The sequence below is a fragment of the Lolium rigidum genome, chromosome 3 (assembly GCF_022539505.1).
Source record: "Lolium rigidum isolate FL_2022 chromosome 3, APGP_CSIRO_Lrig_0.1, whole genome shotgun sequence".
NCBI lineage: Eukaryota > Viridiplantae > Streptophyta > Magnoliopsida > Poales > Poaceae > Lolium > Lolium rigidum.
Window position 1 is genome coordinate 81,667,309 of NC_061510.1, and position 13,226 is coordinate 81,680,534.

Below are 13,226 nucleotides of genomic sequence, written 5' to 3' on the forward strand. Positions count from 1 at the left end.
TGCCTCATTGTTTGACGCATTTGGAAACGTCATCCGTAAGACATATTTTAATTTGTCGCCTTCAGGTGATATGAGTATCACGCCTGCTCCAGCTCCTTCTAACCGTTTGGACCCGTCGAAGTTCATAGTCCAGGTTCTCGATAAATCTGGAGGCCCTGTATTTTGCAGCTCCATCCACTCTGCGATGATGTACGGCAGAATTTGCGACTTTATTGCTTTTCTTTTTTCATACGTGATGTCCGAGGAGAAAGTTCTATTCCCCAAAGGGAGACACGACCTGTAGCTTCTGGATTGTTGAGTATATTGGATAAAGGCGCCTCATTGACCACTATTATCGGGTGCGCCGAAAAATAGTGCCGCAATTTTCTTGCGGTTGTGAATACTCCGTATGCTAGCTTGTGGTACTGTGGGTACCTTTGTTTTGAAGGCGATAATACTTCACTTATGAAATATACTGGCCTATGTACTCCATGGAGTTTTCCTTCTTCCTCTCTTTCGACAACTAGTGCCGTGCTGACCACCTGGGGTGTAGCCGCAATGTATAGCAGGAGGGGTTCCTTCTCTTTTGGCGCCACCAAGATTGGTGGTGTCGAAATTGCGCGTTTAAGATCTTCGAAAGTTCTATCTGCCTCTTCGTTCCACTGGAACTAATCTCCTTATTTGATTAGGGCGTAGAATGGTAACGCCTTTTCTCCCAGTCTGGCGACGAATACTGCTAAGAGCTGCGACTCGCCCGGTTAGTTGCTGTACTTCTTTCAACTTTGTTGGCTTCCTCATTGTTACGATAGCTTGGATTTTTTCGGGATTTGCTTCAATCCCTCTTGCTGAAACTAAGAACCCGAGAAGTTCTCCTGCAGGGACGCCGAAAGAGCATTTCTTCGGGTTCAGCTTGAGACAAAACTTGTCAAGATTGTCGAAAGTTTCCTTCAAGTCCTCGATCAACGTTGCCCCCTTTTTTGATGTTATAACGACATCATCAATGTATACTTGTACGTTTTTCCCATCTGTGTTGCTAAGCACTTCTGCTCATCCGCTGATATGTTGCTCCCGCGTTTTTCAGACAAAAAGGCATTATTCGATAGCAAAACACGCCATAAGGTGTGATGAACGCTGTTTTGACTTCATCTTCTTCTTTCAATCTGATCTGGTTATAACCAGAGTAAGCATCCAAGAAGGAAATACGTTCACATCCTGCCGTGGAGTCGATAATTTGATCGATCCTCGGGAGGGGAAAGTGATCCTTTGGACAATGTTTGTTGAGACACGTAAAGTCGACACACATGCGAAGGACTTTAGTGTTTTTCTTCGGGACCAATACTGGGTTTGCTACCCATGTGGCCTCTGTATGTAGTTCCTTGATGAAACCAGCTTCTCTTAGTCGATCAATCTCTGACGACGCATGGCTTTACGGTTTGGCTCCGAAAAACGCCGCAAAGGTTGTTTTATTGGTCTCGCTAGTGGATCCAAGTTTAGGTGGTGCTCGGCAAGTTCCCCAGGTACTCCTGGCATGTCAGCTGGACACCATGCGAAGATTTTCCAGTGCTCACGGAGGAACTCGACGAGCGCGCTTTCCTATGCGAGGTCCATGTTTGTTGCAATGGACGTCGTCTTCTTCAGATCTGTCGGGTGAATCTGCACCTCCTTGGAATCCTTTGCAGTGTTAAAAGTTGGCTCTTTGTTAGGCCTCCCCACATCTGGTATCACATCATAATCAGTCGTAAGCCTTGACTCCATGTATTCTACTTGCATCCCGAAAGTTTCTGATAGTCGATGAAAATCCTTGTCACATTTATCGGCTAGTGCAAAGCTTCCTTTGACTGTGATTGGTCCCTTAGGTCCAGGTAACCTCCATAATAAGTATGTATAATGTGGTACTGCCATAAACCTGGCATATGCTTGGCCGTCCCAACAAGGCGTGATCTTGTGATGGGAAATCCACGACTTCGAACTCCAGCTTCTCTATCCTGTAATTTTCTCGGGTTCCAAACTGAACGTCGAGATTGATCTTCCCCAACGAATAACTTGGCTTTTCTGGCGTAATTCCATGGAATCGCGTATCAGTTGGCTTCAAATTTGCTAGGGAGATGTTCATCCTCCTTAGCGTATCTGCGTACATAAGGTTTAGGCTGCTGCCGCCGTCTATGAATACTCGCGATACGTCGAATCCCGCGATTACTGCTGGTAAGATAAGTGCTGACTGCCCTGGTCGAGGAACTTGCTGCGGATGGTCCGCTATCGTGAAGCCAATATCTTGCCCTGACCAATTGAGGTACTCAACCGTTGGTGGAGGCATCTTCTCTGCCATGAACACCTGTCGCGAGATTACTTTCTGAGCTCTGTTGGATGGTCTGCCTTTCTGAATCATCGAGACCGCTCCATGAGAGTTGGGATCAACGTAAGGTGGTGGTGCTGGTGCTGCCGCTATTCTGAGCTGATGTCGATTTTCGTCCGTAATTGCGGGAGGAGGTGGCAAGTGAATCTCACTCCTGGGCCCTTGCGGATTTCTATTTGTCGCCTGGGCATTGGCGTGCCCTGCCCACCTTAGCATTTCCTGAAAATTTCGCCAATCCTTTTGCAAGTGTCCTGACTGTCTCTTTCCATTATTGTCGACATAAAAGTGCATTTGGCATGGCCCGTTCATCATCTCCTCAGAGGACACGAAAGGTCTCTGAAACCTAGGTCCATTATTTGGCCTATTATTTCGGGAGTCATCTCTATTGTCGCCTCGCTGCTCGTTGCTTATTTGATAATCATCTCTATTGTTTCCTCCAGCGCTTGCTCGAAATCCAGCTGAGATTTGGCCAGGTGCATCGTAACTCGAAAATTGCCGAGAAAATCGTCGTCTATTTTGAAAATTTCGACTACGGTCCTCCTCTGGTGACCTGTGTCGTTTATTATGTACAGCATCCTCGCCATCTGCCCATCTGTTTGCTATTTCCATTAATGCTGATACTGTCCTTGGGTTGGTTCTTCCCAAGTCTCTCCACAAAATCGCCTCGTCGGACTCCTGCTACGAACGCGTCTATCGCTCTCTTGTCAGATATATTCTCTGCCGAGTTTTTAATGATGTTCCACCTTTGAATGTACTTCCTCATTGATTCATCATGCTTTTGTCGACATGATCTCAATTCCTCTAGTGTCGCCGGCTTTTTGCAGGTTGATCGGAAGTTCTTGACAAACACATCCTCAAAGCTATCCCAGCTGTCGATAGAGCCTGGAGGAAGCTTTTTTATCCAAGATCTTGTGGCTCCGCTCAGGTGTATTTCAATGCTCTGCATGGCTGTTGCTCTGGTTCCACCTATCAGCTTTACCGTCTCGAGGTAATCGACTAGCCAATCCTCGGGATCTTGTAGGCCATCAAATTTCTTGAAACTATCGGGTAACTTGAATCTCGAGGGGACTCGAGTTTTCCGGACCCGTCGCGTAAAACACGGGAGTACACACATATCTTCTTCAGCAAGTTCTGGTGACTGTCGATGTTCTCTTCTACCTTGTCGCGCTCTATCTACCCTGGCCTGAGCCGCCGTATCTCTGAATCCGCTTGCTACTGGTGGATCTTGCACTGCTGCAGTAGGTCTCGGGCTATTTTGTCTTGCAGCTCCTTCGGGAGGTGTGGCTGCGAATGTTGCTCCCATGGCTCCACATCCTGCCATGGCCATGTTGTACAACGCCTCTCTTGGATCCCCGGGAGGTGGCCTAGACACTAAGATGAAAGCTTGCGTTGCCATGTACCCTGCTTCCGGTGTTTTTGGAATGATATTCCCCTCGTGTCGATTGACATAAAAGACATGTCGAGGTTTTGAATTAAAGTCTCTCTTTCAGCTTCAGGTATATTTTGCAGCCGCGACCTTGCTCTCCGTCGAGCTTCTCTGTGGCTATCTCCCGAAGTTCCTGATTGTCGACTTAACTCCGCTCTTCGCCTCCTTTCTTCTGTTCAGAGCAGCTGTCTGTTTTTCTAATTCCCTTCCAGCTCGAGCGAGCCTATATTGGTAGGCCTGCAATTCTTCAGTCGTAGCAGTTGTCACCATTGGTTCTGAACCATCCATAGCTCTTGCAGCTCTATCCCATGCTGCTTGTGGGAGTTGAACCCTAACGCGTGGTGTAGGCCCGACATATTTATTGCCTAAACCTCGCCTTAGGTCAGAGGGATCGACATATGGATTTCCCAAGTCATCGAAAGCCTCTGATGTTTCCTCCTGATCGCGACTTGCTTCTCCAATAGCATAAATCTGATCATATTTTGGATTCTGAATCTTACTGGGTTTGGTGACACCATCATAGAGATTGGTGAAGACCTTTCCAACAGTGATGGATTTGTCGATGAAGTCGAGGCTGTCGACGCTATTCGAGTCGTCGCTTATATAGGAGTCCGCGGATGACTCGAAAGACATGTCGCTGAAGATCTTGGCGAGTTTTTCGCTTGCTTTGGTGCTGATGAAGCGTGGCGACGAAATCTCCTCGTCGCCTGACTCGATGGATGATGCTGAGCTTGAAAAATCGGGATCGACCGCCGATAATCCCGACGAAATCGGAACTTCGAGACGATACGTTCCTTCTTTCTCGACGCGGAAGTGGAACTTTCCGAACGTCATCTCCATGGGCTCCTCCAGATACGCATATGCATCCAAACGGGAGGGCGGGTGAGGAACAAAATCAACGAGACCAGTTTCGATCTGTTTACCTCTGTCCATGATGTTGCTTGCTATCGACGAAGTCGACGATCTTGAACGTGCCATCGAGATCAGCTCCTTGTCGCCTCTGGATCTCACATACGGCACCAATTGACAAGGGATTAACTTGTCAATGCCTACAAGTAGTAGACTAGGGTTTCGTTGGATGTAGAGGGCAAGTAGATCTTGAAGGTTTCAGTCGAAAAGTACTCGACGATGTAAAAGCTAGGGTTTGAGAGACAATGATTCGATCCTTTCTTTGTCCCTCGACTCCCCCTTATATAGGAGGTGGAGCCGAGGGATTCGTGATTTACAAGTTTACGAGTCCGGGAGGGTTTCTAACCCTTCCCGCAAGATTACAAATAATGCCTCCTATTACAACTCTAGCTTTCCTTAATAATATCTTGGGCTTCCGAATCTTCTTATCCTTCGGGTCGTGGGCCTTCAGTAAACCCCGGGTACCTTCTTCGGTAGGCCCATTGGGGATGCCTATGTCACCGTGGGGGCCACCAGAGGAGGTGGTGGTGGCGGCGGTGGCGGCGGTGGGGGAGGCGCGGCAGCTGGCTGAGCAGGCCGAAGCGGTGGTGGTGCGGGCGCGCGCGCGGCCGCGGTCGCACGAGCGGGCTCCCTGGCAGGGGCTCTCCGGCCCCCAGCATGCTCACCCCGGACCGGTGAGCGGCGGCGCGCCATCTTGGCCAAGGCCAGGTTGCGAAGCTCCTCCTCAGACGCGGGGCTGCAAGGCCTCTTGCACTCCCTCGCCGGATGGCCACGGAACCAGCACCGGACACAGAGCTCGTCGTTGGTGCAGTCCCTTTTGTGGTGGCCGGGCTCGTAGCATCTGAAACATAGCCCATCCATCTCCGGCGCGACGGCACCCCGCCCCGCCTCGTTCCGCGCCTCGACGCGCCTCCGCCACATCGTCTTCTTCGACGGCCTGGGCTGCTCCCACGCCAGGCGGTCATGAACTCGACCCCGTTCCGCCGCCGAGGGCTGCGGCACCACCTCCACGCGCGGCGCGCCCACGCTGTTCCCCGAAGAGGCGGAGGAAAGCCCCAAGCCGGAGACGCGCTCATTCCTCGCCGGCGACGCCGAGGACACTGACTCGGCACTCCCCGCCCGCTGCCAACGCTGAGAGAAACCCGACGGGTGCGAAGCGGAGGAAGCCATGCCGGGCTAGGAGAAAGGAGAGGGGAAGGAGAGAGGGGCCGGAGACCAAGGGGTCTCCGGCGACGAGCGCCGTGGCGGCGAGGAACCCAACCTGCGGGAGCCTACCAGCAAGCAAGGAGGTGGGAGTAGATGCAAAATATAATGTTTTGGGGTTTTTCTTAGAAACGTGGTGACACACGAATACTTAATAAGACAGACCTTGGATGAATTTACTTGCCCCTTCTGGAGTGGTAGGTTTTTTGCGAATAACTCCATCATGGATCACAACCTACATCAAAAAAAAAAAAACAAGGCGTAAGGGGGTAAATAAGCACTGACATGTATGCATACACACGGTAGGTGCAGCGGCATGCAACACAAAGGGTATATATATTCCACTGTTTTGAGAAAATAAATTAATATTCAACTATGAATGCTACCATTTTAATCACTGATGCCATAACGTGTCTACAAAAACTAGTTTGTCTCTCCAATTTTAACCAAAGTAATTAGTCATTAGCAAGAAAAAAATTGGATACTAAACAAAAAACCTAGATGTGTCCTGGATTATAATTATCTAAATTCCATAACCAAAGACCCGAACATAATGAAATCACATATGAAAAATGACTCAGTGACTTATCAATATAGTCCATGAAAATACTAATTAATGCATCTTTGCATGGTTCCAAATATTATGTGGATTCCTTTGACCTAACTGCTATTTTTGTCTGTGTAATATCTGGATTATCTGTGGGAAATATATGCAAACACCAAATTTTGTTCCTCTTGGCATGGATTATTATCTGATCACTCCCAGAACATTTAATATCCAATGCGGAAATACAACAGACATGTCGGATTATTGGTGATATTGTCCTTCTAGCACCATATGTGTCCAACTCCTAAACCAAATGGGGATCACTAAAGTCTCTGGGCCATATATCTTTTTTAAAAACGAAGGGAAAAGCTTTGCCTTATCCATTAATTAGAAGAAAATGCCGAGATAATTAGCGGAAAACCAGACAAAAACCATACAACCCCAACGCATGGCCAAACCCACTCAAGACCCGAGAACAAAGGGCCGAACTCAGAAAGCCTAATAGAAGACGCCAGAACTGCTATGGGAGCCGGGAGGAGCAGGCATGGGACGCTCCAACCAAGATGAGCATGCCAACCCTCCAGGAGAGTTGTGCCACCGCAACGCCAACGACACAATATCAAGAGCAACTGGACCATATATCTTGAAACACCCGAAGAATGATTGTGTGCATCAATCGATGTACAGGCCGGGGGTTATACTCCTTTTCGAAAAAAAAGAAACACCAGAACAAAAACTGACGTGGCAGTAGCACTAAATCTTGAAATGCAGTGGTAGCATAGGCATGCAAGTACAATCAGGCAATAATGGCTCTTTCCAGGTTCACTCCCTGCAGATTCTAGAAATTTATTGTAAAGTGACTACCATTCTGCTATATCCACATGAAACTAACATCACAGTTATGACTAAAGAGTGCTTGTGAAAGGGCTTGTGAAAAGGAATTTCAGCGACATACTTTGTCAGCAGTGATCAACAAGGTAGTCTCTTGAGATTCAACAATATCTTGCATCATCCCATTTTTCACCATCTTCGTCAATATTGCATCTGCCTACAGCATGGATATAGCATTGTGAACACTACTAACCGAAGCATAACCAGAACTTCAACTGGCACAATTTGACCATTTCTTGTTTTTCTTCGTTAAAAGAAGATATATAAATGAGGTGCCAAAAAACAACACAAATCCCTTTAAAGAGGTAGTAACATATGCTAACCACCATTGTTCTTGATAAAAGAAGGACAAACCTTTGCAAGTGACGACCTGCTATAAATTCGTCTTATCACCATAAATAGTTAATTAAAAACCCTGCTGCGAAGCAAACTTCACTCTTACCTAAATTATGTATTCGTTCTTAAGAACTTCTCTGTCTTTTCCAAACCAAAAAATTATAACAACTTTACAAAGATAGCAGGACCTAGTTCTTGAGTAAGAGGAAAAAAGGAATTTACTTTCTCGTGAGCCAAGGCGACCACCAGTTCCTCTGGCTTCTCTATTCTGATATCCTCGTCAATGTCCGCGCTCTAAATCCCAGCCGAGGGAAAACAAAAGAGATAAATCGCAAGAAAACAGATAGAGTAAACCTTTCGCAGAAAACAAGGGGAAAATCACATACAAGCACTGTGAACTCGTAGCCCATCTCGGAAAGAATCTGACGGCGCGAAGCCGACGAGGAGCCGAGGATCAGCTGCATCGATCATTCACTAAACCCAAGTTAAACATACAAGCCCGGATAGGGGAAATGAGATTCACCCAACAGGCGGCGGTGAGGTTGGGGGTGCGTACCCTGAGGCGAAGAGACGGCCATTCTTGAACTCACCGAGACGGAGGAAACAAGGGAGAGGAAGGGAGATGTCAACATTGGAGGATTGACAGAAAAAAAGATTGGAGGATTGAGAGGTCCTCTGATTAACACTTCGGTCCATCTTTTTTCTTACCAAAGACATCATGACGATTTAACTAAAAAAAATCCCTGAATGTTACGTCCCGAATATTATTATTTTTGTCAAAGTCGAACTTCGTAAAATTTGACCAAATTTATCTACGAATATATCAACATCTATGACATCAAATATTAATATAACAGTATAATTTATTATGGGTCGATCATAATCTTTGTTTGAGGTTGTAGATGTTAACAATTTATTATAAAGATCCCTTAAATTCTGCGGGTGAACAACCTATAACTTTGTCTATGATTTGCTTATAGTATGTCCATAGAATTTGTATAAATATATATGAACTGAAATAGATTTGTACGACAAATGCAACGATACCATTTATACATTCTGAAAGCACATAATTTTGTATTTATTAGTGGTTAAAGGTGTGCATCAAAAACCGCGCGAAAAAAAAAAGCGTGGCTAGGATAGGAGGGACCGAGGGAGTACTTTACAAATACTGACTTTGACAAAACTAGGGTCACATTACCAAGTACAGGAAAACAAAATCTGGACGGTCCTCCTGCCATACAGTGAACTGAAACCCACCTGCTCTACTAGGGAAAACATGAGCTGCCCTATTGGCTTCTCTAGGACAATGACCAAAAATGACATGAATAAAACTACGACATAAAATGAGCAATCCGCCATAGTTCATCACCGTATAGCAGCTCTCAGAAAGAGAAGGAGCAAATAAAGCAACACACACGTTTTAAGATAACCATGCACTATGTTCTGAAAACGTGATAGGCATACTTTAACATCAAATCAGCACGACCTCCAAGAATGAAGTTTAGTAATGACGAGTCGGTTACAGGAGAAGGCTCCAAAAGGGATGTTATTACTACCCAGCACACTTAACTACCAAGAAGAATTCCATCGCTACAATGGTTCAGTTTATCAAAGTTGGTATAACAAAGCTGACGACGGTAGTTAGCTTTTTCGCCTCATTTGCCAGATAGGATGGGTGCTTAATATGTTCATCGCGAGAAGCCAAGAATGGAGATTTCCAACATGAGATTTCTGCGTAACCAGCCAGCTTAGTCCGGATATTTGCAGCTAGGACTCCTGAAGAGAATCCTTGATGAGCTTCTCCGTGAGCACTTTAGGAAGCCCCATTACGCTATCCATTGTACCGACCTGCACAAGGTTGCCATATTGAGATGCAGTTTCACAGACATAGAAATACATAGTTCAACCTAGAACCAGAACATGTAAGGATGCGACTCACAATGGATTCCACGAGAGGTGAAGTCAGTGGATGCTCCACTAGGAGGCCACCAGCTACGTAGAAGACATCCCCCTCCTCAATCTGAAACATACACAAGTGAAAAGCTTCAATGAGGAATCAGATCATGGGAGTAGTGCACACATATTCCAAAACATACACTTCGTTTCTTGAGAAACCAGGAAGGGACACTACAGAACATGCCAAAATTAAACTGGTGGGTGTGTTTTTTCTGACTTACCAGGCTATCAATAACTTCATCCGGTATCCTGTGGAAATAAACCTGCTCAGGGAAAATTATAGTGAAAAGTGTGAGGCCAAAAACTCTGCGACGCAGAACTCAAGATGATGGGAACATGGGATCATAACTGGATTCTGCATATTCGTTAGGATTGATTTGATATTTTGTGCCAATGGCACCTTATACTTACTTTAAGCGCCCAAAGAGTTATCAGTGCGTGCACCTAATTTCTAATGGGGATCTAAAAAGTTAATATACTTCTGAACTAAACCATGATACAATGAATCTAAATGGTAAATATCAAATTGGTCTCAAAACTTCAAGATGGATCTCAACTTTCTGAAAGAGCACAAGAGCATCTGAACATTAAGAATGAATTGGCCCATCAATTGACCTCAGACAGGTTGCGCTCATCAGCTCATGTTAGGTCACTTTTATTTGATCAACTTATGGGGGATGAAAGTTGGAGCAGATTTTAAAAGGAAGCTAGCATTACACCAAATCATGTTACTGAAAAGCTAATCTGAATTAAAATCCAGAATTCATGGGGTAGGTTGCTCCTTCAGGAAAAGATGACGATTTAAATGAAAACTGATACTTGTGCCAAAGAATGACTTTGGTACTCATTCAGGAATGAAACATCAGAGGAATAACATTTGGAAAAGAAAACATCAGAGGAATCTGGCTATTACTTCAGATTTATCCCATCCTCCCCTTCTACTACCATTCTTCACATCTGTAACAAGCACAGATCCAATTGTTGCAGCATGGCTTTGGGAGTATCCTGTAAGCGGTATGTGGTTAAACGGACAAGTCTAACAAACCATTAAGTAATTTGAGCTCAGAGACGAAAAGTTGAAAAGACAAACCTTGGATGAATTTGCGTGCCTCTTCTGGAGTGGTTGGTTTTTCACGGATAACTCCATCATGGACCACAACCTTCATAATGAAAAAAAATATTAAGACAAGGTGCAGTGGTGGTGTGGGGAGGGGGTTGGGTAAATAAGACTAACATGTATGCATACAAATTGTATGGGCAAAAGGGTATCAATATCGAGAGTGGACAAATGAAGGCCGAGCTACATGTAGCTCTTTATTTCCAAAAATTCGAAAATCATATTTTTAAGTTTCAAAAAATTATGAAAAAAAATCCTGGATGTAGCCAATGATGAAATCTACAAACATGCAAAATCTCAATGTGAAATTCCTAGTATTTTAGGCTACACAAAAATGACAAATGTGTGGATCTCAGTATAGTGAATAGTGCACATTTCAAAACTATAAAATTTTGTCAGATTTTGTCATTTTTGTGTAGCCTACAATACAAAGTATTTCACATTGAGATTTTACACCTTTGTAGATTTCATCATTGGCTACATCCAGGATATTTTTTCAGATTTTTTTGAAACTTTAAACCATGATTTTCGAAATTTTGAAAATAAAGGGCTACATGTAGCTCGGCCTCCGTTTGCAGTTTTCGTATCAATATTCCACTATTTTCTGAGAGTATAACTATTCAGCTATATCGATTTTAATCACTGATGTCATAACATGCCAAGAAACACTAGTTTCTCTCTCCATTTTAACAAAAGCAACTAATAATGAGCTAGAAAAACCAAACATGCCCTCTCTGTTTATAATTATCTAAATTTCATATCCAATTTCCCTCAAAAATATCATACTCAGAAACCAAAATATAATTAAACCATGGATGAAAATGACTAAGTCTAAGTGACATATCAATACGGTTTTATGCCTCTTTGCTTGGATCTAAATATTATGCAGACTCTTTCGGCCTAACTGCTATCCTTGTCTGCATAATATCTGGATTATATATGGGAAAGTATATGCAAACACCAATTTATGCCTCTTGACATGGATTATTATCTGAGCACTCTCTGAATATTCATATTGGATGATTGGTGTTATTGGCCTTCTAGCACCATATGTGCCTAACTCCTAAACCAAACAATGGTCAGGACAAGATAGACTAGACCATATATGCAGAAACACCAGAACCAAAACTGGCAAGGCACTAAATCTTGAAGTACATTGGTAACACAATCATGTAAGCACACTCAGGCAATGATGACTGTTTCCAGCATTACTCCCTCCAGATTCAAGAAATTCAGTGTAAAGTGACTACTACTATTCTGCTATATCCACATAAAACTAGCATGTAGCATCACAATTATGACAAAGACTGCAATTAAAAGGACTAGTGAAAGGGGATTTAAACTACATACTTGATCAGCAGTGATCAACAAGGTAGTCTCTTGAGAGTCAGCAATCTCTTGCATCATCCCATTCTTTGCCATCTTCTCCAATATTGCATCTGCCTACAGCATTGATGTAGCATCGTGTGAACACTAAATAACCGAAGCAAAACCAGAACTTCACCTGGCACAATTTTACCATCTCATGTTTTTTGTTAAAAGAAATATATAAATTAGTAACACATGCTAAAGGCCCTTGTTATTGACGCAAAGGACAAACTTTTCCAAGCTCCAACCTGCTATAAATTCGTTTTATCACCATAACTAGTTAATGAAAAACCTAAAAACCACACCTCCGAAGCAAACTTCACTCCTGCCCGAGAAATTAGGTATTCGCTCTCTTTAGAACCTTTCTGTCTTTCCAAAACGAAAAAACTAGAACAAATTTACAGAGAAAGCAGAACCAAGTTCTTGGGTGAGAGAAAAGGGGGAATTACTTTCGCGTGAGCCAGGGCGACCACTAGTTCCTCTGGCTTCTCCATTCTGATCTCCTTCTCGTCAATGTCCGCGCTCTAAATCCCAACAGAGGGAAAACAAGAAAATAGAAGAGGTAAATCACAAGAAAACATCTGGAGTGAACCTACTTCAGCAAACGAGGGGGGAAATCACCTACAAGTAGTGTGAACTGGTATCCCATCTCGGAAAGAATCAGACGACGCGAAGCCGACGAGGAGCCGAGGATCAGCTGCATCGTTAACCAAAACCAAGGAAGCCCGGTTAGGGAGGAACAGGGGGAGGGGCGGGGCGGGGCGGGGCGTGGGGCGGCGGCGGCGGTGCGTGCTTTGCTTACTCTGAGAGCCGAAGAGGCGGCCATTGTTGAACTCCCAGACACCAGGAAACAGCGGAGGGGAAAAGGACAGGTTTACGGAAAGAAGATTTTTGGGTTTTCTTCCATTTATCGTCGCCACAATAGCCGGAAAACATTCGGGCCAGCCCTTTTGCGGCGCCGGCCCAATCACCTGGAACGCTTAGCCATTTTTTTTCTGAAAAATTAATTTTGCTGATAAGCCCGTGTCCGCTTTTGTTCAAAATATTTTATTTATTTCCATTCAAAATGTACACCGATTTTTTTTAAAGCCTAAAAAAAATTATGTTCACAAATTTGAAAATATCTTCATAATTTTCT

At 44.4% G+C, this 13,226-nt stretch overlaps 1 protein-coding gene across 5 annotated transcripts in view; it reads right to left on the reverse strand.

Moving 5' to 3' along the window:
- Positions 1–12,960, reverse strand: part of LOC124697109 (7-methyl-GTP pyrophosphatase-like) — a 29,258-nt gene extending 16,298 nt beyond the window's left edge. The window contains exons 1-9 of one of the 5 annotated variants that reach the window (XM_047229742.1): positions 12,891–12,960; positions 12,714–12,785; positions 12,538–12,612; positions 12,071–12,163; positions 10,694–10,763; positions 10,517–10,608; positions 9,825–9,866; positions 9,587–9,667; positions 9,131–9,495 (exon numbers count right to left, since the gene is read on the reverse strand). In XM_047229742.1, coding sequence (XP_047085698.1) covers positions 9,415–9,495; positions 9,587–9,667; positions 9,825–9,866; positions 10,517–10,608; positions 10,694–10,763; positions 12,071–12,163; positions 12,538–12,612; positions 12,714–12,785; positions 12,891–12,914 — 630 coding nt within the window. In that variant the 5' untranslated portion in view covers positions 12,915–12,960 and the 3' untranslated portion in view covers positions 9,131–9,414. Of the gene's footprint in view, positions 1–6,035; positions 6,106–7,372; positions 7,466–7,866; positions 7,939–8,030; positions 8,163–8,200; positions 8,246–9,130; positions 9,496–9,586; positions 9,668–9,824; positions 9,867–10,516; positions 10,609–10,693; positions 10,764–12,070; positions 12,164–12,537; positions 12,613–12,713; positions 12,786–12,890 lie in introns of those variants that run through there. The other 4 variants (XM_047229743.1, XM_047229745.1, XM_047229744.1 and 1 more) reach the window with 4 other exon arrangements.
- Positions 12,961–13,226: the final 266 nt, after the last annotated feature.